Below are 27,567 nucleotides of genomic sequence, written 5' to 3'. Positions count from 1 at the left end.
TCTGTACCTTGGTGACTGAAGGTAACTGGCTAAACAGACAAAGTCAAAGATAACTGTAGTGGAGCTTTGCCATTAACACAAATAGGAAAATAAGGAGTGGTTTTTGGGTAGGACAATGATGAATTACACCTTGGCTATTGTAGTATATTTATTGCTGTGCAACAAATTACCTCCAAACTGTACAGTTCAAAACAACACACATTTATTATCTCACATAGTTTCTGAGGGTCATGGATCCAGGAGCAGCCTTAACTGGGTGATTCTTGCTTAGTTTCTCTCATGAGGTTACAGTCTAGATGTCGGCCAGGGCTCTAGTCATCTGAAGGCTTGATTGGGGCTGGAGGACCTGCTTCCAAATTTTTGTGCTTACATAAATGTTGTCTGGAGGCCTAAGTTCCTTGCTGGTCATTGGTAGGAGGCCTCTGTTCTTCACCATGTGTACTTCTCCAAAGAGCTGCTGCAGCATCCTTGCAACATGGCAGCTAGCTTCTTCTAGAGCAAGAAATGCGAGAGAGAGAGAGAGACAGCATGAGCAAGGAGGAGTCCGCAATGCCTTTTATGACCTTGTCTTGGAAGCCGCACAACTTCACTTCCGCCATTATCTATTCATTTGAAGTGAGCCACTGTGTTCTGCCTCAAGAAGGAGGGAGGAAATTAGGGAGGAGAGTTGAAGAATTTGTGGACATATTTTAAAGCCACCATCAATATATTTTGTTTTAAGGGCAAATGGTTAATGAATAAGGAAGACTGAAGAAGAATCGATGTATTTGAATTGTGGTGTTGGTGAAGAATATTGAATATACTATGGACTGCCTGAAGAATGAATAAATCTGTCTTGGAAGAAGTATAGCCAGAATGCTCCTTAGAAGGGAAGATGGGGACTTTGTCTTACATACTTTGGACATGTTATTAGGAGGGACCAGTCCCTGCTGAAGGACTTTATGCTTGGTAAAGTAGAGCGCCAACAAAAAAGAGGAAGACCCTCAATGAGATGGATTGACACAGTGGCTGTTGTACAGATTCTGTTGTACACAGGATAGTTATGAGTGAAACCGACTCAACAGCACCTAACAACAACAAGGACAAATGGAGTGGGCATTCAAATCAAAATGTCAGGAGTAAGGAATCAGGAGCTCTAGAGAGCCACCTACAAATAGAAATAGGTGATTGCTAAAGCTGAAAATATTAAAGATGGAGAACTTCTTAAGACAAGTTTCTTTAACGGTCTTTCTGAGTGGTCATTGTTCCCTTCCACAGATTATATTATTCCAGTTATTCTAACCTTTTTTAAGGTTTCCATTTTTAATCTGTTGTATTATTTTGTATTTTTCTCCAAAGCTTCTTATTATGAAAAATTTCAAACTTACAGAAAAGTTGAAAGACTAGTGTAATGAATGCCTGTATACCCGCCATCTAGATTCAGTAATTAACATTTGACTTCTTTGCTTTGTTTTTATATGTAAGTATATATATATTTTTCTGAACCATTTATTAGGTGATATTCTCTGTAAAGAAGAGTTTCTCTCCACCTTACAATAAACTACAAATCCGCTTAAAAAGACAGGGTACGGGCTTCATTTTTTCCCTTTAATCACAAATTTTCTGAGTGAAGAACAGATGTGGAAATCAGGTGTAATGGAAGGAAATGATGATTTTTTCTTTTTTGAGTGTCACTATGGACTCATAGTCCACAGGGTAAAAACATATGCAGTTTTTCTATGTATTGCCAAATATCCAGGGATGTTGTGCTATTCTGCACTCTCCCCAGCAATGGAGGAGAGTCCATTGCTACACAGAGCTCACCAAGAAAGTGTGTTGTCAAACGTTTGAATTTTTGCCAAACACAATAGATAAGTGAGAAATGGTATCTCCATATACTTTTAATTTGCGTCACTCTTATGGGTCAGTTGAGCGTCTTTTTATGGTTTAAGAGCTATTTGCTTTTCTTTTTCTGTGTTCTGTCCATATCGTTTGCCTGTTTTTCTAATGAATTTTTTGTCCTTTTCACCTTAAGAGCTCTCTCTATTAGGAAGATTAGCCCCTTGTTTCTGAAATAAATTGAGAATATTTTTTCCCACTTTGTCATTAGTCTTTTGACTTTGCTTGTGGTGTTTTTGGAAACCCTGGTGGCATAGTGGTTAAGTGCTGCAGCTGCTAATCAAAAGGTCGGCAGTTTGAATCCACCAGGCACTCCTGGGAAACCCTATGAGGCAATTGTACTCTGTCCTACAGGGTCACTATGAGTCAGAGCCAACTCAGTGGCAATGGGTTTGGTTTTTGGTTTTATGGTGTTTTTATAATATGCAAAGATTTACATTTAGCTACTGATATGCAGAGATTTACATGTAAGTACCGAATTTATTGTTTTTTTTTATTATTATTACTTCTGGATTTTGAGCTATCGTTAAGAAGAATTTCCCCACACCCAGGTTATAAAGGAATTTATCTGTTTGCTTCTAGTACTTGTGCAGTTTCCTACCCCCATCCTCTCTTCCCCTTCATCCTTCTTCTTTCCCCCTGTCTACCCACCTCCCTTTTAACATTTGGACCTCTGAACCACTTGAAGTTTATTCTGGCATATAGTATGAGGTATAGATCCAATTTTCTTTTTCCAATGACTATCCTGTTGTCCAACATTTTCCCAGTGATTTGAGACTCCACCTTTATCATATACCAAATTTCCAAAAACTTTGGGTCTATTTTCGGATTTTCTATTCTGTTACTGCATCCCCTGGTGGTGTAGTAGTTAAGAGCTGCAGCTGCTAACCAAAAGGTCGGCAATTCAGATCCACCTGGCACTCCTTGGAAACCCTATTGGGCAGTTCTGCTCTGTTCTGTAGGGTTGCTGTGAGTTGGAATCAACTCGATGGCAACAGGTTTGGTTTTTGTTTGGGTTACTGTGTCAGTTCCCTTCTGATGTTTAATCAGGACATACAAAACTATACAGTAAACTAAACAGGGGAGCTTACTATAAATAATGATTAATTATGATAAAAGAGTAACCACAAGGTATAAGGAAATTCATATGATGTCCTTCACCACTGGCTGTCAGTTTGTGGTGGCTTGAGTGTTGCTATGATGCTGGAAGCCATACCACCAGTATTTCAAATACCAGAAGGGTCATACGTGATGGACAGTTTCAATGGAGCTTCAAGACCAAAACAGACTAGGAAGAAAAACCTGGCGATCTACTTCCAAAAATTAGCCAATGAAGACCCTATGGATCACAACAGAATAGTGTCTGATATAGTGCTAGGAGATGAGCCCCCTAGGTTGGAAAGCAACAGTGAACTCAAGCATGCAGCAATTGTGAGGATGACACAGAACCAGGCAGTGTTTAGTTCTGTTGTACATGGAGTCACCATGAATCGGAGGTGGCTTGATGGCAATTAACAATAGCAACAACATATGATACCCTATGGCTGAAGGTGAGTATCCAAGGAAAGATAAATTTGGAATGGGTTCAAATCACTTTAAAGAGGGTTGGGTTGGGCTGCCTGCTGGCAAAGATGTTTAATGGTTTATCCAGGCACAAGCCGGTCTTGAGTTGCTGGGTGAACAATAGGCAACTCTCTGGAGTGCAAACAGGGGGAGCAGGAGATCACTGAGAGTCCAGGTGCTGGCAGGGTCGGAGGCCTTCAGAGTATGCTGGTCACGCGGGGTGAAGGGGCTTGCAACAGGACTGATCCTTCAGGCCACAGTACAGACAGCTGGCTGCATAAAGGTTATCACCCAGCCAAGGCTATAAGGTCATAGCAAGGTCGTGTTCTGGACTGGTGCCTGAAGAATGTTTTCACACTCACAGTGCCAACCCCTGGCCCTTGCTAGAAATTACAGGAAGCTTTTTTCTGCCATGTCCCTCCAGCGCCCTCTACTGAGAAAGCGTAACATTGTGCTCACTTTAAAGGAGGAGCCTGCAATGCCTTTTATGACCTTGTCTTGGAAGCCATACAACTTCACTTCTGCCATTATCTATTCATTAAAATTCCTTTGTTTATTGTAGAGCATAAATTTAAGGGGACATTAGAAACTGAGAGACAATAAATTGATGACAGGCACAGTTACATTGGTCTGTTGATTTGTATGCTAATCCCCTATCATTTTGTATTACTGATGATTTATAATGTATTTGTGTATCTGTTAATGCTAGCCCTCCTCACTGAGCTTCTGTTTGAGAGTTTTCTTGTTTTTGCTTATTTATTTTTCCACAAGAAATTTCAAATAAACTTATCCAGCTCCAGAAAAATAAGTTGTTGCTATTTGTATTTAGTCCTGTGCATTGTATAATAAATTTTGGGGATAAAAAAGATTCTAGTGGGGGGGGGGGGAAAGCAATAAAGAAGAGAATGAAGTAGAAAATTAGAGTTCCATGCCTTACGTTCTCACCCCTCTGAGTTAATATTTTCATGCATATTTTTCTGGATATATTTCCAAGCTCCTACAAATGTGTGTATATTTTTTAAAATAAAAAAAATGCTTAAATTCTTTTCAGAGTTATACCTCAGTGAAGACTGTGACTCTAACTATGTGATTTTTTTCATTTTTCTTTCCAGCCACTATACCTGCCTTGAGTCTTTGAGAACATTATAATGTCCTTTCGTGCCTCTTCACACAAGGAGTTTTCTCAGTTATTACCTGTTCAAGATATGGATATCAAAAACTCACCGTCCAGCCTTAACTCTCCTGTCTCCTACAACTGCAGTCAGTCTGTCCTACCCCTGGAGCATGGCCCCATATATATCCCTTCCTCCTATGTAGAAAGCCACCATGAATATTCGGCCATGACATTCTATAGCCCCACTGTGATGAATTACAGTATCCCCAGCAGTGCCAATAACTCGGAAGGTGGGCCTGGTCGACAGGCCACAAGCCCAAATGTGTTGTGGCCAACTCCTGGGCACCTCTCTCCTTTGGCGATCCATTGCCAGTCGTCACTTCTGTACGCAGAACCTCAAAAGAGTCCGTGGTGTGAAGCAAGATCACTAGAACACGCCTTACCTATAAACAGGTAAATACAATCTTCATTTATGACCACTGTTCAAATTACTAACAGAGCTCTCGTGGTACAGTGGTTAAGAACTTGGCTGCTAACCAAAAGGTCAACAGTTTGAACCTACCATCCGCTCCTGGAAACCCTATGGGCAGTTCTCCTCTGTCCTGCAGGGTTGCTATGAGTTGAAATCTACTCGACGGCAGTGGGCTTGGTTTTTGGTTTTATTCAAATTATGATTTAGTGATGAGGAAGATATGCTTTATACAAGATCTGTATTTTATTAATCATATAGATTACTTCTGCCACTGGTAGCTAGCAGAGCTTCCAGACTAAGACAGACTAGGAAGAAGGACCTGGTGATCTACTTCTAAAAAAATTGGCTGGTGAAAACCATATGAATAGCCGCAGAACATTGTCTGGTATAGTGCTGGAAGATGAGCCCCTCAGGTTAAAAGACATTCAGAATGACAAAGTGGCTGCCACAATGGGCTCAAACATAGCAGGATTGTGAGGATGGTGCAGGACCGGGCACTATTTCGTTCTGTTGAACATAGAGTCACCATGAGTCGGAACCGACTTGACGGCACCTAACAATAGCGGGAGCAACATTTGTTACTTAGAGCCCCTAAATAATATGAGGTGTTATTCTATTCTGATATTCTAGTCCTCATTAAAATGTTGGGCCTGTGGATAGGTGTTTTGAGGAGAATTCACTGAAGTTAAATTACTTTTCTCTTGATGAAGATATTTGGATTTGAAAAAGAGTTTTTTACTTTATTTTTAGGCTAGATTCTTCTTACCTTGTTGTGAAATCACAATTTAGTGTTCATGACAAATTGTTTCCAGGATACAAGTAATTTATTGGATATTGAGATCCATTACTCTCCAGTGTTGTCATGAAACTTTGAGAAAACAATGTTATGCAGTAATTTCATTTTTTCTTCTTTTATTTAAAAAAACAACTTATTTCTTGGTTAAAAAACAGAAGAAAATAAAGTGACAGAAAGCTTTTTTTATAGCTAATGGTTTTCATTCAGCCTTTATAGGAAGATATATTTTGTTTCTGAACATGATTTCTAATCAGAGTTCTGCTAATATTTGGACAAATGAGACTGTAGTACAGTTACCTTCATTTACAAATCAATAATAGTATGTCTACCATTTTCTTTCCAAAAGAAACATGCCCTAGCAAAATTAGGAGCTAGCTGGCTGTGTCCATGGTGCCTCCTGGCCTCCGTTGTTGGACTTCCCCTCCCCCCGGGACCTCCTGCCCCTCATTTAGCACTGAACGCCTTCTTGCTTCAAAGCCTCTGTCAGGACAGGAGCTTGCTCACTCTCTCTTTTCCTCTCTCTCATCTCTCCCTTTTCCTTCCTCTTTTTTTTTTTTTTTAACCCTAGTGTAGTATTCACCTTAATATAACCTAGAGTCCATTTCTTACTCCTTTTAAGGTTGTTTTCATTCTAGACCTTTATCAGAAATTGCAGAATGAAAGATTCTGTCCCCTTTTTAAATGGGAACTTCAAATGTCTGAAGGTCTGGTCAGGTTTGTACTGAAGGAGGGCAGAAGGCACTTCCTACAACTCCAGGAGCTATACAGTGTGGTGGCCATATGCCCAGCTTGTGGTTCTGACCTGTGGGCAATGTTCTGCCTGGTCACTTGTTTCTCTAGTGCTTAGTTTACACTCAGAAATGGCTACAACTGGCCTTCTCTAGTTACCAGAGTTCATCAGCACTATGCTGATAGGCATAAACTCACCTAATCACCTTAAAAGATCAGTCATTCCCAACAGTATGGCTCTTTATAGTTCTGACAATAGTAACAAAAGTTTTGCTTTATCATATTTTCTGTAATATATTTATCATGAACCCTGGATGGCAAAGAGATTAAATTAGGCAATGTTCATCTTATTTTTTTCTGGAAAGCTCCTCCATCCCCCTTTATGTTCTTTTACGATGAATGTTTCCTTTGCTCTCAGAGAGACACTGAAAAGGAAAGTTAGCGGGAGCAGTTGCACCAGCCCTGTTACCAGTCCAAGCTCAAAGAGAGATGCTCACTTCTGTGCGGTCTGCAGCGATTATGCTTCGGGATATCACTACGGAGTCTGGTCGTGTGAAGGATGTAAGGCCTTTTTTAAAAGAAGCATTCAAGGTACAAGAGTATCGTTAGCTGCTTCTTTAGTTTTCCTTTTTCCTTTCAGACAACTTTGCAGAGATCACCTGGCAGAAATTTCGCCATTGGTCTGTTTGGTATGCAGAGTGGTTGAGGGTGGGCTGAGTGATGGGGTGAATTGTTTCAGGGCGCTTCCCATCTTTAGTTGCAGATTTCTACCCAGAAACCCGGCTTGCATTGTTCTCACCCACCACTATTACCCACTAGGGTGTTGGGGGAGAAGACATAGTTAAAACCCTTGTGAAGATAGCGCTGGGAAATAAATGTGTGCTCATCAGGAGTAGCAAAGATTGTTTCTTCCTGTGACTTATGTTTAATACCTGGCCTGCTTAACAGTCATGATGCCATGCTGGCTCCTGAGGAAGAGAAAATAAATACGTTTTATGGAAATGGTCAGGAATCAGTAATTCAACTCCAGTGGACTTTGAGAATTGATCTAGAGGCATGACTTGCCTGGACTAGTAGAGCCTCTGATCACAACTCTGCTGTTTTCTTGCCCATTTTTAGACTACGTCACTACCCTTTTCTAAATTCCAGCTGGGCTGTTTCTTTTTTTTTTTTTTTAGATAATTTTTATTGTGCTTTAAGTGAAAGTTTACAAATCAAATCAGTCTTTCACAGATAAACTTATATACACCTTACTACATACTCCCATTTACTCTTCCCCTAATGAGTCAGCCCGCTCCCTCCTTCCAGTTCTTTTCCTTTTTTAAAACGCCTTTTTAATCACCTTCAAATTGTGCACGCCTGGTTTCAAGGACAGGCAGCCTGTCCCTATGCACAAGCCCTTGCCATGTTTACCCGCCTTGCCAGTTTCAATTTGCTCAAGTTACTTTTTTGCTCTCATCTGTCTCTGCCCCACAGCCCCTGCTCTCAGCAGCCCCTCTCCCAGACAGTGTTGTGTGTTTCCATCTTAGAGCTCCCTTCCCTTTTCTTCTTCAATGCCTTGTTCTTAACCAGTTAAGAAAAGCAATCTTAAACTAAGTCATAGTGTGCAAATAGCATTTTAAGTTTGCACACCCATTGATAACTCCAGATTAAGAGCATATTTTATCTCAAGCAGTAAAACAATGATGGAATCCAGAGGGTGGTGGAGATTAGAGTTGATAGATAATGAGTCATTTTCCTACACATCCCCTCAAATTCACCCTGTATAGATGACCACCTGTTTGTCCTGAATCCTCCACCTACTAGCTTATCTCCTGGCCTGTTTTCTCCTCTGTGAAATATAGGCATTTGCAAAGTTGTTCTAAAGGTGAATAGAGGTTGCTTACGTGAAAATGCTTACTCAACTATAATGTCATGCAAATTCAAAATATTCTCTTTTTTTTTTTCCCTAACTCTTCCTTGTTCAGATATCAACATCTTTTCTTTCTTCCTTGTATTTCTCTTCTGAATCTAATCTCATTTAAATCCACATTGTCCAAGAAGGTCTTTATAGTTAGGTGGGTAAGAGCCCTCTGCTCTTTCTGATCTTAATCTGTACCTTACTAAAAGGAACACAACACAGATAAACGAAGCATATATCATCAACCATGATCAAAAGATAAATCACATTGTTTGCTTATTTTTGCTTTTTCAAACAAAGTTTTTCATTCAACATTTGACATATTGAGTTCTTAAATATTTTTATTTGTAATTATTGTTGTAGATTAAAAAAAAAAAGGCAGTGTCCAATTCCCTGTTTTGTAAGATAAAAACAATTCAGGTTTTCTGGAATTCAGAAATATATTTCTTGATATCATAACAAGTCCATATCTTGCTGAGATTTCAGTGTTTTTGTTGTTATTAGTTGCCATCAAGTTGATTCTGACTCATGAGGAACCCATGTGTGCGGATTAGAATTGTTCCATAGGGTTTTCAAAGCTGTGATCTTTTGGAAGCACACCACCAGGCCTATCTCCTGAGGTGCCCCTGGGTGGGTTCCAACTGCCAACCTTTCAGCTAGTAGTTGAGCACTTAACCATCACGCCGCCCAGGGACTCCTTTTCAGCATTTTACTCCTTAGGAAATTTTGACCCAGTGAAACCAACTATGTCTTTAAAAAAGAGACGCTTCATGTTTTTTATTGGGGAAACATCTGTCTGCTGAGACTATAAATTGATAACAATTGAAAGTCTCTCTCTGGTTGCCTCTTACTCATTCCTTCCTGCTGCATCAGCCAGGGAACTAGTGGGAAAAGGGGGAGGGGATGCAGTGTTCTAAATCTGCAGAGGGGAAAGAGGTAATGCCCTTAAAATTGTTTAATCCTAAGTGATTCTTTGTACTCTTCAATTTTTTTGGCACCCTCTAGGCACAGTTTCCCTGAGTGTATTTTGCTTCAAACGAGAGCAAGAATCCACCTTAACTAGACTCCTGTTAATGTTTTTTCCTTAAAAACATACCTTTATATGTAACTTAAGATGCTGCATATTTAATTCTTTTTTTGCCTGAGCCATCGTAGTAACTCCAGACACATTCTCCTTGCTCCTTCTTAGCCCCATAGCCAAAGTGATGCTGCTAAACTGGAAGCCAGAAACTTCATCCTTTGCTTTCCAGTGCCCCCTGTCTCACTTGGGCCCAAAGTCAACGTGCTTACCATGGCCACAGGCCCTGATTCTCTGATATCCCTCTGACCTCCTTTCTTGCTACTCAGTCCCCACTCACTCTTCCCCAGCACACTCCTGTTTCAGGGCCTTTGCACTTCTGTTCTTTCTGCCTAGAACACTTTTCCTCCAGGTATCTGCATCACTAGCATCTCACCTGTAGGTCTCTGCTCAATGTCACTTTCTCATTGAGTCCTTCTCTGTCAGTCTGTTTAACTGCGGTTGTCATCCCCAGCCTCCACAGACATTTGCTGGTTTCCTTCCTCCATTCATTTCCATCCATAGCACTCATCACCTTCTAATGATTATAAAAGCTACTTACTTATTTTGCTTGTCTGGCTCACCACAATAGATTATAAGCTCCATTAGGGTAAGGATTTCATCTTTTTTGTTTATTACTGGCACTCAACGATTCTTTGAATGATAATTTTTTAAATTGGGCTCACACTTTACATAGAATTTTGTGTCCTTTTTCACTCAACATTGTTTGGTAAACATTTCCCCGTGTTTTAAATTTCTGGAAACATTTCTCACAACTGTATAATTATCCTATGATTGCACTTAATTTATTTAACTCTCTATTGTTGGACATTTACCTTATTGTCAGTTTTTTAAAATTGTTTTAAATAATACTGTGATTAATATGTTTGCCCATGACCCTTTTGAAAAAAATTCTAATAGTTTCTGTAGATATATTTTTAGAATAAACATATATGCCAAAGTGTACTAATGTTTAAAATTCTTAACAAGTATTTTCAGTTGTTTCTCAGAAAGATTGCACCAACTTATACTTCCACAAGCAGTGTATGAAAGTGTTGGTTTTACTGAATTTTTGGTAGCACTGAGAAGAAATCCTTCTAGATTGATAGGTGATATTTTTTTTATAAGGTATAATTTGTTTTATAGTTTGATTTTATTATGAGGTAAATTTTTTTTCCCCATAAATTTGTTCACCATTTGTGTTTCTTCTCTGTCTTCTTTTTTCAGAATATTTGCTCATTTTTTCTGTTGGGTTCTGGTATTTTCCTTATAAATTATTGTGTGCTATATTAACACCATTTCTTTTTATCAGATATGTTTCATATATTTTTCCAGTTGTCTCTAATTTTGATTTTAATGGGCAGAATATTTAATCTTTATGCAGTCAAATATAGCCAGTTTTGATAGTCTCACATGTAATTTTTAAACCTAAAAAGTCCTTTAATATCTAGATATAATATAAACATTTGCCTACATTTTGCTGTTTAATAATTTGTTTTTCTCTTTTATTACTTAATCCAAAAGGAATTTATTTTGGTGTGTTTAATGAAATAGGAATCGAATATATTTATCTCTAAATGGTCAATTTTCTTCACATCGTTTTATTAAATAAATACATCCATTTTTCACTATTTTTTTTTTTCATTGTGCATTAGGTGTTTTTAAAATGCTCGCAGTCTTGTTAGCACCACCATAATTAAAATATGGAACATTTCTCTCACTCAGAAAATTCCTTTGTGTTTCCTTCCAGCCAATTTACCCCCAGCCTCCCAGACCCTGGCAACCACTGATCTGTTTTCTGTCCTTAGAGTTTCTTTTTTTTCTTTTCCAGAATGTTATAATAAATGGAATTATAAAATATATAACCATTTGTGTATAGCTTCTTTCGCTGATCATGATGCTTTTGAGATTTACCTGTGTCATTGCCTGTATCGGTAGTTCATTCTTTATCGTTGCTGAGTAGTATTCCAGGGTATACATGTACCACAGTTGTACTGTTCATCTGGGTAGTTCCCAGTCTTGGGCTGTTTTAAATCAAACTGTTATGAGCATTCATGTATATGTCTCTGTGTAAACATATGTTTTGTTTCTCTTGGGTAACTACCTAGGAGTAAAATTGCTGGTTGTATGGTAAGTATAAATTTAGCTTTATTAGAAACTAACAAACTATTTTCAAAAGTAGTTGAACCACTTGGCATTCCCAAGAGCAATATATGAGAATTCTAGTTGTTCTAAATCCTTGTCAAAACTTGTTATTGTCAGTTTTTTTAATTGATTAAAAAGATTTTGATGGGTCTGTAGTGGTATCTCATTGTGGTTTTAATTTGCATTTCCTTCATTACTAATGAGTTTAAGCATCTTTTCATTTGCCCATTGATTTTTGTTCCATATGTATTATACATTAATTCTTATATATACTAGTGTTTATTTTGATTGTTCCACTGATCTATCACTTCATTCTTATATAAGTACCATGTTACTTTAGCTAATGTAGTTTTATAGTGCATTTTAATACCTGTCAGAACAACTACCTCCTATTAAAACTTTCTGGGTATTTTCTCTTGTGTGCTTGTCCACAGGAAATTGAAGATAATTTATTTAAATGGCCTCCCACCTCAAAGTTAAGAAAAGTGGAGATTTTGTTAAAGCTAAGAATTATTTTAGAAGGAATTGATATCTTTGTAATAGTTTTCACACCAAGAAACGTGTTGTCTCCCGTTTTTAAAATCTTTTAAATATCTTAGAAAGTCTTGTCAGTTTTTTTAAAAATATATAGGTATGGCACATTTCTCAATGCTATTTCCAGATCTTTTGTTCTTTTTAACCACCGTTGATTTTTGGCTATTTATCTGGTATCAGAAATAATAGTAATTATTACTGTTGTATTCTGCCATTCACTTTCATTGCTGTTGTTGTGTGCCATCCAGTTGATTCTGACTCATAGCGACTCTATAGGACAGAGTAGAACTACCCCATAGAATTTCCAAGAAGCCGCTGGTAGATTTGAACTGCTGACCTTTTGGTTAGCAGCAAAGCTCTTAACCGCTGCGCCACCAGGGCTCTTTCACTTTTGTAGTGGTATTCACAAGATGTTTCTATCACCAAGACCATATTTTCCAACTACCAATCCTTTTTCTTTGTCTCCAACTTTTACATTCCAATCACCAATAATTATCAATGCATCCTGATTGCATATTTGATCAATTTCAAATTGCAGAAGTTGATAAAAATCTTTGATTTCTTTCCCTTTGGTCTTAGTGATTGGTATATATATTTGAACAATATTCATATTAACTGGTCTTCTTTGTAGGCATATGGATATTATCCTATCACCAACAGGTTTGTTGCACTTCAGGATAGATCTTGAAATGTTCTTTTCGACGATGAATGCAACGCCATTCCTCTTCAAGTTGTCATTCCCAGCATAGTAGACCATATGATTGTCTGATTTAAAATGGCCAGTACTGGTACATTTCAGCTCATTAATGCCTAGGATAGCGATGTTTATGGGTTCCATTTCATTTTTGATGATTTCCAATTTTCCTGGATTCATACTTCATACGTTCTGTGTTCTGATTATTAATGGATGTTTACAGGTGTTTCTTCTTATTTTGAGTCATGCCACATTAGCAAATAAAGATCCTGAAAGCTTGACTCCATCCATGTCATTAAGGCCAACTCTACTTTGAGGAGGCAGCTCCTCCCCAGTAGTATTTTGAGTGCCTTCCTACCTGAGGGACTCATCTTCTGGTACTATATCAGATAGTGTTCTACTGCTATTCATAGGGTTTTCATTGGTTAATTCTTTTCAGAAGCAGACTGCCGGGTCCTTCTTCCTACTCTTAGTCTGGAAGCTCAGCTGAAACCTGCCTGCCATTTGAATACTGGTGGCATAGCTTCCAGCATCACAGCAACACGCAAGCCCCCATGGTACAACAAACTGACAGTCGTGTGGGGGGAAGCGCATATATATGTGTGTATATATATATATATATATATTTTATATATATATATAGAGAGAGAGAGATTTATCTCAAGAAAATGGCTCACATGGTTGTGGAGGCTGGCGAGTCCCAAAGTCCAGGCTTCTCCTGACTCATGTGGTTCCAGGGGCTGATGAACCTAGAGTCAGCAGGACAGACAGCAGGCTGCTGGCTCACAGGGCTGCGAAGCTGGTGAATCATGAGGTCGGCAGGTCAGATGTCAAGCTGCTGGCTCAAGTCCCAAGAACCAGAGGTCAGATGATGATGAGCGAGGAACAGGATCCAGAGCAAGCAAACGATCCTTGCCAGAGCATCCATATATATTGAGTGCAGGCCACACCTCTGGGGAAACTCCCCTAATAACTGATTGGCTGATGACATCAGATCACATCATGAAAATGATTACATTATATCACAAAATCAGGATAATTACATCATATCACAAAATGGAGGATAATTACATAATACTGAGAATCATGGCCTAGCCAAGTTGGCATATGATATTAACTATCATATATATATGTGATGGAATATATATATATGTGATGGAATATATATATATGTGATGGAATATATATATATATATATATATATATATATATATATATATATATATATGGAAACCCTGGTAGCATATTGGTTAGGAGCTACAGCTGCTAACCAAAAGGTCGGCAGTTCGAATCCACCAGGTACTCCTTGGAAACTCTATGAGGCACTTCTACTGTGTCCTATAGGGTTGCTATGAGTCAGAATCAACTTGATAGCAGCAGGTTTGCTTTTTCGGTTTTTAATATATGTATGTATATATGTTGTGTGTGCCATCAAGTCAATTCCAATCTGTAGTGACCCTGTATGACAAAGTAGAACTGCTCCATAGGCAGTCTTAGGCTGTAATTTTTACATATCTCCAGGTATTTTCTCACACAGAGCCACTGGTGGATTTGAACTACTGACCTTTTGGTTAGCAGTTGAGTGCTTAACAGTGTGCTGCCAGGGCTCCATATATATATTTTAAAACATTACTCTTATTTCCGTTAGTGTGGAGTAGTGTGCTTCTCAGACTGTTGCATGGAACCAGAAAACCATTTTAATACGTGAGATAGTTGGATTTTTTTGTTGTTGTTTTTGGCCAGAAGTAAATTACCTTGACCTTCTTGCATAAGGCATTTTTTAAGCAATTTTCATTTAGCATGCTCACATTATTGTATTCTCTGATCCTTTTTTGAAAGTAAAATTATCTTTTAAAATACACTTTGAAGAAAAATATAAAAGCGAACCTCTAGCTGTCCCTTAAATGCTTATCACTATAAGCCAGATACTCTTTATAAAGCCAGTAAAGATGGCATTATGTACGGTTTTTAGAAGGTACTTAAGGGATTGCCAGTGATGTGAAAATACTGTGGTTTTGCATTTATTTTCTAACTATAAAGCATTATCTTTTAAAGTACAATAGACATTTTCTTATTATAAATATATTTCAGTTTTTAGAAACTTAACTTGTTTTTTAGTATTATAGAGGAAGACAAAAGCAATAACAAGATCATTACCTGTTCTTTAAAAAAAATTAAAACATGCCTTATAGTAATCCCTACTTTGCTAGAGTGTGGGCAGAACCTGTGACTATGATGAGAGGGCTGCTGTCTTGATTAGGTTATGGTATATGGCAAATGGTGATAGGATTACGATACGATTTTATAAGGCTCCATTACAACAGACTGGAGAGAGAATGGAAGTCAGAGAGGTGTTCTTGCTGGTGTGGAAGAAAGCAAACATCCACACGTGAACCGCCTCCAGGGACCACATGGCAAAGAACTGCAGGTGCCTTCAGGAGCTAGAGCTGTGCCTGGCAGTCAGCTAGCAAGAAAACAGGCGCCCCAGTGCTACAATCACAAGGAACTGAATTCTGCCAACAACCTGAATGAATATGGAAGAAGACCTCGAGCTTCAGATGGGACCACAGCCTGGCTGACACCTTGATTGTGGCTTTGTGAGACCCTGAGCAGAAGTTCCAGCAAAACCTTGCCTGGATTCCTGACCCATGGAAACTATGAAATACTAATTTTTTTTTTTTAAGCTGCTAAATTTGTGGTAATTTGTTAGGCAGCATAGAAAACTAAAACATTAACCTTAAACAGATTATTGAACTGAGCTTAGGGTTTTCCATTTGTAAAATGGGGATCGTAGCTCTTTGTAGGGATGTTGTAGGATTAAAGGAAATGTTGATGGGAAATACCTGGAAATCAGTAGGTAGTCAGAAATGTTGGTGTGCCTCACCTGGTTGTTGTGATTTTCTTCTCTAACTTCTCCTTCTATATCCAGGCTGAGCCAGCATTGTCTTACTACACTGAGCATTAGTTTGCTTGCTTCTGGGTCTGTGAGTTGGTTAGGGTAGCTCTACTGCATAGAGCTTGGCTCTGGGCTTTGGGTTAAGTGCAGGTCTGCTCCACATGTATCCACATTCTTCTTGGACCAGTGGCTATCGGGAGTATCCTCCTAGGAGCTCAAGAGATGAAGCCAAACTGTTCAAGCATTACATCTGCTAACACTCTGTTGTCCAAAGCAAATCACATGGCTGAGCCCAGTATCAACTGGTGGGGAAATTTATTCTACGCACTCTAGTACATGTCAAGTTCACATGGCTAAGGGAGGAGGAAGGGATTATTGAGAACAATGATCTAATATACCTAAACAATTTTCAAGTAACAGCATTTTGGGTTCTTCCTGTTCTTATTCAGAGTGTTAGTTTATTTGTTCCTTCTGATTTAGTTCTTTTATGGATTCCTATAAAAATATCATATTAAAATCCCAAAGGCATTTGTAAAAGAATGTAAGTAGCAGAATTTGGAGACTTGATACACAAGCACAACTCTTGAATAGTTCTGTGATTTGGAGTAAACTAATTATATGTGACTTTCATTTTTCATGTCCCCAGAGGATCTTTCTAAAAGGGTCTCTTGAGAAATCTAAGAACATACAGAGAATAACCTATTGGTCCAAAAGTAGGTTACTAATATATTGCTAGGTCTACTTTACTCACTAAAAAGACAACAATGATGGATAACTTTGGCTTTTGTACCCATACTTGTCGTTAAGACATTCCCCATCTCTCAGCTAGGTAGCATTATCAGTGTTGTTTACTAGGAAAAAATTTAACCAAAATATTGTAAAAATAACCTTCCTTCTTTTGGTTCTGCTATAGGACATAATGATTATATTTGCCCAGCCACAAATCAGTGTACGATAGATAAGAACCGGCGCAAAAGCTGCCAGGCCTGCCGACTTCGGAAGTGCTATGAAGTTGGAATGGTGAAGTGTGGTGGGTATTCACTCTCCCTTTTACTGCATGTGGGTTGTGTCGAAAGCTCTGTCTTCTGAGGAATGGTTTGAATAACTGGAGACATATTCTGGAGGAGAGGAGATTTAGGACATGTTAATTGTCTTCAAGTATTTGTATGCTGTCACATTGGAGGAGGGATTGACTTAACCATAGAGGACAGAACTGAGAGGATTGGGCACATGTTACAGGGGGCAAATCTTGGCCCAATTAGGGAAGACTATTCCACAGTTCAAGTGGTGGGGCAGTGGAATAGGCTGCCACACAGGTTAGTGGACATCTCGCCACTGAAATGGCCAAGTAGGGTTAGAAGACCATTTGCCTGAGGCCCTGCAAAGTCCAGTTCTAAGGATGAAGGCTAGTAAATGTCCACAGTTAAAGCTCGTGACAAGAAAGACTATCTTGTGAGTTATTTGGGTAACTGTGGGGAAGAGCCATGCCCACTCCTCCACTAAGTTTCTTTCATTTTTTTTTAGTTGTGATAGAAGTGAAAGTTTACAGAACAAATTAGTTTCTCGCTCAAAAATTTATACACAAATTGTTTCGTGGCATTGGTTGCAGTCCTGCATTGTGTCAGCACTCTCCCCCTTTCCCTTTGTACCTGGGTTCCCCAGTTCCATTCATCCAGTTTTTCTGTCCCGTCTCTCCTTCTCATCTTTGTTTTTGGGCAAGGGTTGCCCATTTGATCTCATATGCTTGATTGGTGTAAGAAGCATGTTCCTCACATGTGTTATTGTTTGTTTTATAGGGCTGCCTAATCTTAGGCGGAAAGGTGAACTTTGGAAGTGGTTTTGATTCTGAGTTAGAAGGGTGTCCAGGGGCCATACTCTTGGGGGTTCCTCCATTCTTTGTCAGACCACTGAGTCTGGTCTTTTTTGTGAACTTGGTCATTTGTTCTGCATTTTTCTCCTGCTGTGTCCAGGACCCTCTATTATAATCTTAGTTAGAGGTTGGTAGAGGTAGCTGGGCAGTATCTAGTTCTTCTGGTCTCTGGTCCTTTAGGCTGTGGTTCATGTGGTCCATTAATCCTTTGGACTAATTGTTCCCTTGAGTCTTTAATTTTTTTTCCCTTTCTTTTGCTCTGGACTAGAAGAGACTGATAGTTGTATCTTAGATGGCTGCTTGCAAGCTTTTAAGACCGCAGACGCTATTCACCAAAGTAGGATGTAGAACGTTGTGTTTTAAGAGCCATGTTGTGCCAACTGATGTAGATATCCCCTGAGCCTATGATCCTTTACCTTTGTGGCTGGGAACTTCATCCGTGAGGTGTTATGTCTAAGAGGTTTCCTTGACTGTACCAGTTGTGTGCTCTATTGTCTATATTAATATGTAAGGATCACCTACAGTCATGTATTTAGAAATTTCTACCACCAAATCTATATCTGCTGGTGAGTGTGTTCCCTTACCCCCTCCCTCACCTCTTAGCATATCTATCCATCTATCTATCCATCTATCTATCCATTCATAGACTGTTTGTTGATTCTATTGTTGCAGGATTGTCTATGCTATAATACCATAGTTGTCCTCTGCTCCTGTGTTCCTCTCAGTGTCCTCTCTTGCCTTGGTCATGTTGTGCCTACTTCTCCCGTATTGTGTATTCCCTTTCCCTTTACAAATATTAACTCATGTCTACTATCTCTTTGGTAATTTTTCCTCCATCCCCCTCCCACCCTTGGTAACCATCAAAGAGTGTTGTTTTGTTTTGTCTTCTATGTGTAAATCTCTTGCTGTTACTTTATGAAAGTGGTCTTATACAACATTTGTAGCTTTATGATTGCCTTATTTCACTCAGCATAATGCCCTCCAGATCCATTCATATTGTGAAATGTTTCACAGATTCGTCATTATTCTTTACCATTGAGTAGTATTCTGTTATATGTATGTTCCACAGTTCGTTAATCCATTCATCTGTTGATGGGCACTTGGGTTGCTTCCACCTTTTTGCTATTGTGGATAATGCTGCAGTGAACATGGGTGTGCATATGTCTGTTTGTGCTATGGCTCTATTTCTTTAGGGTATATACCTAGGAGAAGGATTCCTGGATCATGTGGTATTTCTATTTCTAGCTTTTTGAGTAAGCACCATACCATTTTCCATAATGGTTGTACCATTTTACATTCCCACCAACAGTGTATAAGAGTGTCAGTCTCCCCACATCCTTGCCAACATTTGTTATTTTTTGTTTTTTGTTTTTTTTTTTTAAATAGGTCCCGGTAATATCAGGGCGAGATGGTATCTCGTTGTAGTTTTGATTTGCATCTCTCTAATTGCTAATGGGAGCCCCAGTGGTACAGTGGTGAAGAGCTGGGCTTCTCATCAAAAGGTTGGCAGTTCAAATCCACCCGTCACTCCTTGGAAGCCTATGGGGTAGTTCTACTCTGTCCTATAGGGTTGCTATGAATTGGAATCGACTTGATGGCAATGGGTTTGGGTTTTTCTGGTTCTGCTACTTTCTAGTTTTCCTACCTTGGACAAATTATTTGCAGTCTCTTTTGCCTGATTCCTCCTCAAAGCTGGAGATAGTAATAGCACCTGTCCTCTGGAGTGGTTGTCACGATGAGATAATCTCTGTGTAATACCCAATACCTGGCACATAGGAGCTTCCAGAAGATGTTAGCTAATATTATTATCATTTATCACAATTGTTACCATCATCATAATCTTTTGGCTGGGGCTATTTACCACTATCTAGTGTGGAACACCCTGATTTGGAAGAGTTTCTCATTAAGCTCACTCAGAGGCAGCTGTCCAGGCCTATCTGTCAAAGCCACAACACTTGAAATGTCCTTGGTAGAAAAATGTGAGTTCCTTGACAAGAACTTGATTTTATTTAACCTTTTGTGCCCCAGAACATGTAGTATGGGGCCTGGTAAATAATATTTGTTGGTTAAAGTTGGTCAAATAAATTTGAATGTATGGATTCAAAATTTTTCACTTTAGGTATATAAATCTGTTTTGTAAACTCCGTATCCTCATACACTACAAAAAAGGCATACATGATCAGAGAATTACTTTCTTAAAACATATTTTTTGTTCCATTTTACTCTGGGAGTATAATCCATAACCTCTTTAGCACTCTATCTGATCACTAATAAAATGAATTATGTTTTAGGCTTTTAATTCTTTCAGCAATAAATTTGATTCGAATGTTCCTGAATGGATGGAACTCTTCCTTCTCCTTGTGGTTAGTCAAGAGTAAGAGAAAATTGATAAATTTTCTTGGAAACCAATAATTTAAATTTACTGAGGTGTTCAAAGGGATATATATTTTAAATGTAGACAATTGAATTTAGTGAGCAAACATGTTGATAGAGGGATAGAAACTAAGTATTTTGCAGATTTTAACTTTTAGATTAGTTTTTAAGAGAAAATTTATATAATATAAAAGTTGTGCCTATGTTAATGACAACCCTGACTTACATGTTTTTCTTAATTTCCATTTTATGTTTTGGTCTTTACCCCATGAATATTTAGAAATATTTTGTACTCAAATGTATAGGGGTTTGAACATTATATTTTTTGTCATTGATTTCTGCTTTTATTATATTGAGGCCAGAGACTATGTTCTATATATCAATTTTAGTTAAGATTTTCTTCTTGACCTAGTATGTGATAATTCTTGCAAGTATTCCCTGAATTTTTGTAGATCAAACTTGTTAATTGTATAATTCCAATATTCTGAATTTTGACCTTTTTTTCCTGTTTGCTGAGTTGTTTAGAGAGCTATTAAAATATCTTATGAAAGCGATGCGTTTGTCAGCTTCTGTTTTTCTTTTGATCATTTGTGTGTGTGTGTATTTTATGTTTGGAGGCTATTGTTGTTGGCTTTTTTAATGCATATGAATTTAGAATTGTTTATCTTGGTGAATTGTTCATTTCCTGATTTGGTGGTGAGCCTCTTTATCTCTAAAGATGACTTTTTTGCCATAGAGTTCATATTGTCTGATATTGATGGACTGTTTACATTTATTGTGATCACTCATATTTGGGTTTCATTTCTATCATTTTATTTTTTGTTTTTAATATTTTATCATGTATTTCCTTCTTTTTTCCTCTTCAAAGTGGATCACGTTGTTTTCTTTTTTCTTCTACTAGCTATAATTCTGTTACAATTCTTTTAGTGATAACATTTCCATTTTTAACAAGAATTCTTGAGTAATTTGAGAATTTAAGTGAGTGTCTCTAATATCACTCTTCCCAAATTAGGAATCTTAGAAAGTTCTAACCAAAATCATCCCTCTCTCATCTTACGTATTATTGTCTAGAATTTGGTTTCACCTTGTTTCTGTACCTCTATAAATTAATCATTATTCCTTTATTTATGCAAAGCTTTTTTAGATGTAATCTTACATTTACCAATTTATTTTCTTAACATTGCTTCTTAAATCCCATTCCTTCCTTCTGGTTCATTTTTTCCCTTTGTCAAAGATCATAGCAAAGTAGTTGTTTCAAAGGGTCTGTGAATGATACACTTCCCAGTATTTAACTGAAAATGTCTTTGATTTATTCTCACTCTCGAGTGACAGTTTAGTTGGGGATATAATTCTAAATTGAGGATTCTGCCCTCTTCACCATCTAGACATTATGACATTGTGTTCCAGTTCATAAACCTATAGTAACTAAAATATTTGGTAAAGACACAGGAATAAAGTATCCAGAAAAAGACACATATCTACAATCATTTATTAAATGACAAGGCATTTTAAATCAATGGAAAATCTTACTCAATAAATGGAGTTAGGAAAATCGTATATCCATTTGGAAAAACAAAACATGAAAAACTGATATCATATGATGTAAAACATAAGATACTGATAATATTCACAAAAGCGCTTAAAGATGAAACAGGGTAATATTTGTATAATCTTGATGTGAAATAAAAAGACAAATTTGACTAAGTATTAAAACTTCTTATGGCAAAAGACATCATGAGCAGAGTTAAAAGATAAATAACAAACAGAATAAATATTGCTTATATCAGTATTTTATTGTATTTATTATTACTATAAAAGAGCCTTTATTAGTCATTAGAAAAAAAAGGACAAAATAAATATGCAATTCACAAGGGAAGAAATAGAAAGGGCAAACATATTACTCAACTATCTAGTAATTTAAAAAATGTAAAGCAAAATGAGATTATTTAGTCACTTGTAAGACTGGCAAATTAAAAATGATTTTTAATGCCCAATGATGTTATAAGGAAATAGGTAGTTCATCAAGTATTGTTTAGGTTATACATTTTTTAATATTTTGGAGGGTAATCTGTCAATATGTATCAAAGTTTTAAATGTGTCTGGATTCAGCAATTTGATTTCTTTGAGTTTATTGTAAGGAGGTACAAAGATGCATTTTCATTGTAATATTTACAACAACAAAGAAATTAGAATTAACACAGATGTCCATTAACAGGGGACTCTTTGAATAAATAGTATTATATTCGTAGTCAGGATGCTATATAGATTTTCAAATGGTTATAAAATGAGATATTTTTAATAATAAGGGAAAGTTTTAAGTTGTACATATATTATGATCCTAATTTTGCATATAAAATATGAAAAAGCAGAGAAAAATACTGTAAGATTTTATGCTTTTCTGTATTTTTTCAATTATATTACGTAAGTATGTGAAAAGATATATATACACACACATATATGTGCATGTACATATAAACATTTTAAGAATGTGTTATAAACATTATAATACATAAGAATGTATTATAAATTTATTATTTGGGAATATCAGTGTTGAATTCTTAACTTTCCCCCATTTTCTAGCTGAAGAAATTTCCTAATTTCGTGGTTTGAAAACTGAGGTATGCTGGCATTCTTTCAAAGAGAAATGGACTTAAGATCCACAGATGACCTTGAAGTGGAGACCTTGAGATCATTTGGGCTATTGTTCCTACAAAAGTCATGCTGTCCATTTTGCTAGTATAGTCACAGCTGTAATCATCTTTGGTACATGCACCACAGGTTGTAGAAAATAAAAGTAAAATTTCTGTTCTAAGACAGATTGTGAGAATACACTCAAGCCTTACAGTAATCATATTGCTTCATTTTTATCCTTGCAACTGGAGGAGCTTGAATGCTGGGCCAAGGAAGAGATGAAGAAAACACTCATTAACATCTGCTTTCCTCTTAGGCTCTCGGAGAGAAAAGTGTGGGTACCGTGTAGTCCGAAGGCAGAGAAACCCCAAAGAACAGCTGCATTGCCTGAGCAAAGCAAAGAAAAATGATGGAAATGCGACCCGAGGGAAAGAGCTACTGCTGAACGCCCTGAGCCCGGAGCAGCTGGTGCTCACGCTCATTGAGGCTGAGCCGCCCAATGTGCTCGTGAGCCGCCCCACCTCACCCTTCACCGAGGCCTCCATGATGATGTCCCTGACCAAGCTGGCCGACAAGGAATTGGTGCACATGATTGGCTGGGCCAAGAAAATTCCCGGTAGGGCTCCCTGGGTCTTAGCTTTCCATTTATTTGTAAAAAGGCGTGGCCTTAACATTTATAGAGCAAGAGTAAAAATGGAGGCCCACAAACTATGTCTAAATGTTAAACAGTTTGACAGCTTGATTTATAACTTTTAAATAAAATATTCTCTTTGCTCCTACTTTGACACATATACCTTCAACATGACCTGGAAGGCCAGGCTGAAATTTAGGTTTCTTGGACTGTATACTTGGATTAGATGCTACATTTTATTGCATAAGCATGTGAAGAGAAATAAAAAAACCAGATCTGTTGCAGTCAATTCCTAGTCACAGAGATATATATATGTGTGTATATGCATATACATGTAAACATTTTAACAATGTATTATAAAAAATATTATTTGATAACTGAAAATATGAATGTTGAATTCCAGGTATTGCAGGTACTAAATTGGTTAATATGCAAAAAAGCTCAGAATAAGGCTTGGCTCATAGTAAGTGCTGTATAAATGATAGCTGTTAGCTTTTTATTTATTTATTAAAACAATTTGTTTTATTTTATTGTCGTTGAGAATATAAACAGCAAAACCACACACCAATTCAAGTTTCTACACGCACATTTCAGTGACATTGATTGCATTCTTTGAGTTGTGCAGCCATTGTCACCTTCCTTTTCTAAGTTGTTCCTCCCTGCTGTTAGCTTTTTATGATTGTCATTTGGGCATTAGGAGAATAAAGTAGGCCCAATGTTAATGATGTTCCCTCGATTTTATTAAGTCTTTAGACATGTAATGGGATTTTTAAAAAATCAGCACAAAACATCTCTTCTGCAGGCAGGATTTTCAGGGTCAAATTTGATTTTGTTGGTGGAGGAATGAACCCTTCTTTAGTGTCTCTGCCTTCTGTCCCCATTTCCTTGTCCTTCAGCAATATCTGCAGCAACTCAGAAAGGTGTCAGTTCACTGATGTCTGATCAGACATTTTCTGCCATGTTTCTTATAATTTTAGTGTATAAGCTTATCTTTCCCCTGTCTGTCAGTTTGTCTTACTGTGGGGGCTTGTGTGTTGCTGTTATGCATACCCGTTCAATCTGTATGCTGAGCAAATGATCTGAGAAGCTGGACTATATGAAGAAGAACCAGGCATCGTGACTGGAGGAAGATTCGTCATTAACAACCTGTGTTATGCAGATGACACAACCTTGCTTGCTGAAAGTGAAGAGGACTTGAAGCACTTACTGATGAAGATCGAAGACCACAGCCTTCAGAATGGATTATACTTCAACATAAAAAAAACAAAAATCCTCACAACTGGACCAATAAGCAACCTCATGATAAATGAAGAAAAGATTGAAATTGTCAAGGATTTCATTTTACTTGGATCCACAATCAACACCCGTGGAAACAGCAGTCAAGAAATCAAAAGACCCATTGCATTGGGCAAATCCACTGCAAAAGACCTCTCTAAAGTGTTGAAAAGCAAAGATATAACCTTGAAGACTAAGGTGTACCTGACCCAATCGCCTCATATGCATGTGAAAGCTGGACAATGAATAAGGAAGACTGAAGAACTGACGCCTTTGAATTGTGGTGCTGGCGAGGAGTATTGAATATACCGTGGACTGCCAAAAGAATGAACAAATCTGGCGTGGAAGAAGTACAACCAGAATGCTTCTCAGAAGCAAAGATGGCAAGACTACATCTCACATACTTTGGACATGTTATCAGGAGGGGTCAGTCCCTGGAGAAGGACATCATGCTTGGTAGAGGATCAGTGAAGAAGAGGAAGACCTTCAGCATGATGGATTGACACCGTGGCCGCAACAATGGGCTCAAACATGTAACAATAATTGTGAGGATGGTGCAGGACTGGTAACTGTTTTGTTCTGTTGTACATATAGTCGCCATGAGTCAGAACTGACTGAATGGCACCTGAATCATAACAATAAACTTATTGTTGCACTCTTAAGTAAGAATTTTGAATCTTTTTCATCCTGGTAATTAAACCATATCATAAGGAGAAGATTCTCTCCCCTTCTCCTTTGTCTTTCCAGTTCTCTTTCTGCTCTCTACATTCCGTTTACAAACCCTTAATATCTTATGAAAGTATTTTAAGAGACATATGGTTGTGAAGGTAAATGTGAAACCACTGAGTATGGTTCTTTCAAGTCCAGTGCTTTGGTTTATGACCCAGAAGTTCAGGAAGTATTAGACATGGTGGCAGATCTCACCATCACTTAGCTTTGTCAAACAGTTTTGAATGCTCTGTCTCTTTTCTGTTTGGAGGTCAGGACCTTATCTCTTCCAGCATTTCATGTCCCTTTGTGGGGTCTTATGGAGACAAGCTCTGTCCTTTGTGTGGTAAAGTCTCAGGAACACCCAACGTGTTCCCTTTGATTGTTAGAAGTATCCCAGTTTAGATGATGAATGTTATAGTCTCTCTGCCTTAATCCTTTTAAGAACCTCCAGTCTTCCTTTTTTTGAACTTACTGTAAACAGTAATTCACACTTTTGTAAACAGGTAACCTCAACGCTGAGGGAGTACTTAAAATTTGGTAGACATTTTGCTATGTACTTTATGTATGTCACAGGTATGAACCACAGTTCATAAACTGAGGCTGTGACAATTACCATGTTTCTTTATATATTTCTTATATACATCAACTTAATCATCTTTCCAGACCCTATTCCCATGGATCATTCAGGGACTTAAGTTCAGTTTCCTAGGGGTTCCCACCTCTAGGGTGGGCTATAGTTCTAAGGCCTTGTGCAGTGTCACGGAATGGTGAGGAGGCAAGGGGATCCACTGTTATCAGTCGCCGTCTACACATCTGCCCACTGTCTGCATGGCCTCTTCAGTTCTGGCAGCTTTTTGTGGTTTCTGGGACTCACTTGGGAAGTGGATAGATGTGCCATGAAGACTTTCCTCTCTGGGATCTTCCATCCCCAGGGTGCTGCATGGAAATCAGGCCTGGGTCCTCACTACTCCAGGGCCCATGGACCTTTCCTTCTTCCAAACCAGGAACAGCTTTCCTCAGTGTAATGCTTTTTCAGGCTGGTCTCTTCTCTCAGCAGAAGACACCCTTCTAGCTATACCTCCTCTGTTACTTCTCCAAATTCTTCTCTGGGGTTACTAGAACCAGTTGTTGTTGAGTCGATTCTAACTCATGGCAACCTGATGAGTGTCAGAGTAGAACTGTGCTCTAGAGGGTTTTTAATGACTAATTTTCCTTCCAGAGCACCCCAGGGTGGACTCATACTTCCAACCTTTTGGTTAGCAGCTGAGTGCATTAACCATTTGTACCACCCAAGGACTCTTCTATGGGTTTAGAAGGTTGGAAACAAAAGCCAGAAAGTCTTGCAGACTGTGTCCGTTTTCCATTTGCCACTTACCCCGCCTGGGGCAAAAACATAGACAGCCAATCACCTCCTTGTGTAGAGACGGAAGGGCAAGGGAAAGTAAAATAAAATAACAAACCAAAGTAACTCAATATGTTACCTAGGTGCACACTCGGTGTTCCATTTAATCACTGCAGAAATTCTCAAATGTTGGTATTATTGCCCCATTTTTCTTACAAGAAAAACAAAGACTTAAAAGAAGATTAAGTAAGTAACTAGTGAGAAGCTAAGCAGGGATTCAAACCGGAGCGTGTCTCCCTCCAAGGCTGTGTGTTTATTATATTTATATCACACTGCCTCCTCTTATCATGGCCCCCATGGAGGAAGCTCCTCGATCTCTACTCTGGTTTTAAAGTTCTCACTTCCCTAGAGATTGTCTAGGTTTCTTTCCAGCTCTATGACGAACGCATGCTATTAGGCTTGCGTTCCTCACTTCAGTGTTTACAGTTACCGTTTAGGTTGGAATAGCCTAGAGACAGTGCTTCTACCCAGAAGAATGGTTCTAACACTGGATGGGAAATTTTAAACAACTGGAGGAATCCTTTGGGGCCTCGACTTTTCCACAGGCCTCGGCACTGCTCTCTGCCTGCCCCTCCCGCTTTCATCACCTACGCCTACCCTCAGTCATGGACTAGGTGAGACAGACAGCACCTCTGATGACAGACGAGCATTTTCTTTCTCAGCAGTGCAGAGAAAATATTAGGATACAGCTAACAAAGATCGGTTCTGACTTTTTGTTCTTCCCTAGCGTTTATCTGTCTGGCCGACCATATGAACCCCCTAACCGTTCTTTATAAATTGTCAGTGTGGTATATTTGTCTCTAGAAGGGGTCTAAGACTGGAAATGGTAAGCTGCACACTGTGTTAGTTTCTTAGGGCTACTGTAGCAAAGCACAGCAAAGTGGGTGGCTTTATCC

At 38.3% G+C, this 27,567-nt stretch overlaps 1 protein-coding gene across 1 annotated transcript in view; it reads left to right on the top strand.

Moving 5' to 3' along the window:
- Positions 1–4,504: 4,504 nt before the first annotated feature.
- Positions 4,505–27,567, top strand: part of ESR2 (estrogen receptor 2) — a 54,130-nt gene continuing 31,067 nt past the window's right edge. Inside the window, exons 1-4 of the mRNA XM_003408703.4 lie at positions 4,505–5,008; positions 6,971–7,143; positions 16,692–16,808; positions 22,969–23,268. Coding sequence (XP_003408751.2) covers positions 4,590–5,008; positions 6,971–7,143; positions 16,692–16,808; positions 22,969–23,268 — 1,009 coding nt within the window. The 5' untranslated portion in view covers positions 4,505–4,589. The remainder of the gene's footprint in view (positions 5,009–6,970; positions 7,144–16,691; positions 16,809–22,968; positions 23,269–27,567) is intronic.

The sequence above is a fragment of the Loxodonta africana genome, chromosome 10, assembly GCF_030014295.1.
Source record: "Loxodonta africana isolate mLoxAfr1 chromosome 10, mLoxAfr1.hap2, whole genome shotgun sequence".
In the NCBI taxonomy this organism is placed as follows: Eukaryota; Metazoa; Chordata; class Mammalia; order Proboscidea; family Elephantidae; genus Loxodonta; species Loxodonta africana.
The sequence above is the reverse complement of the archived record's forward strand: the minus strand, read 5'-3'. Positions and strand labels throughout refer to the sequence as shown.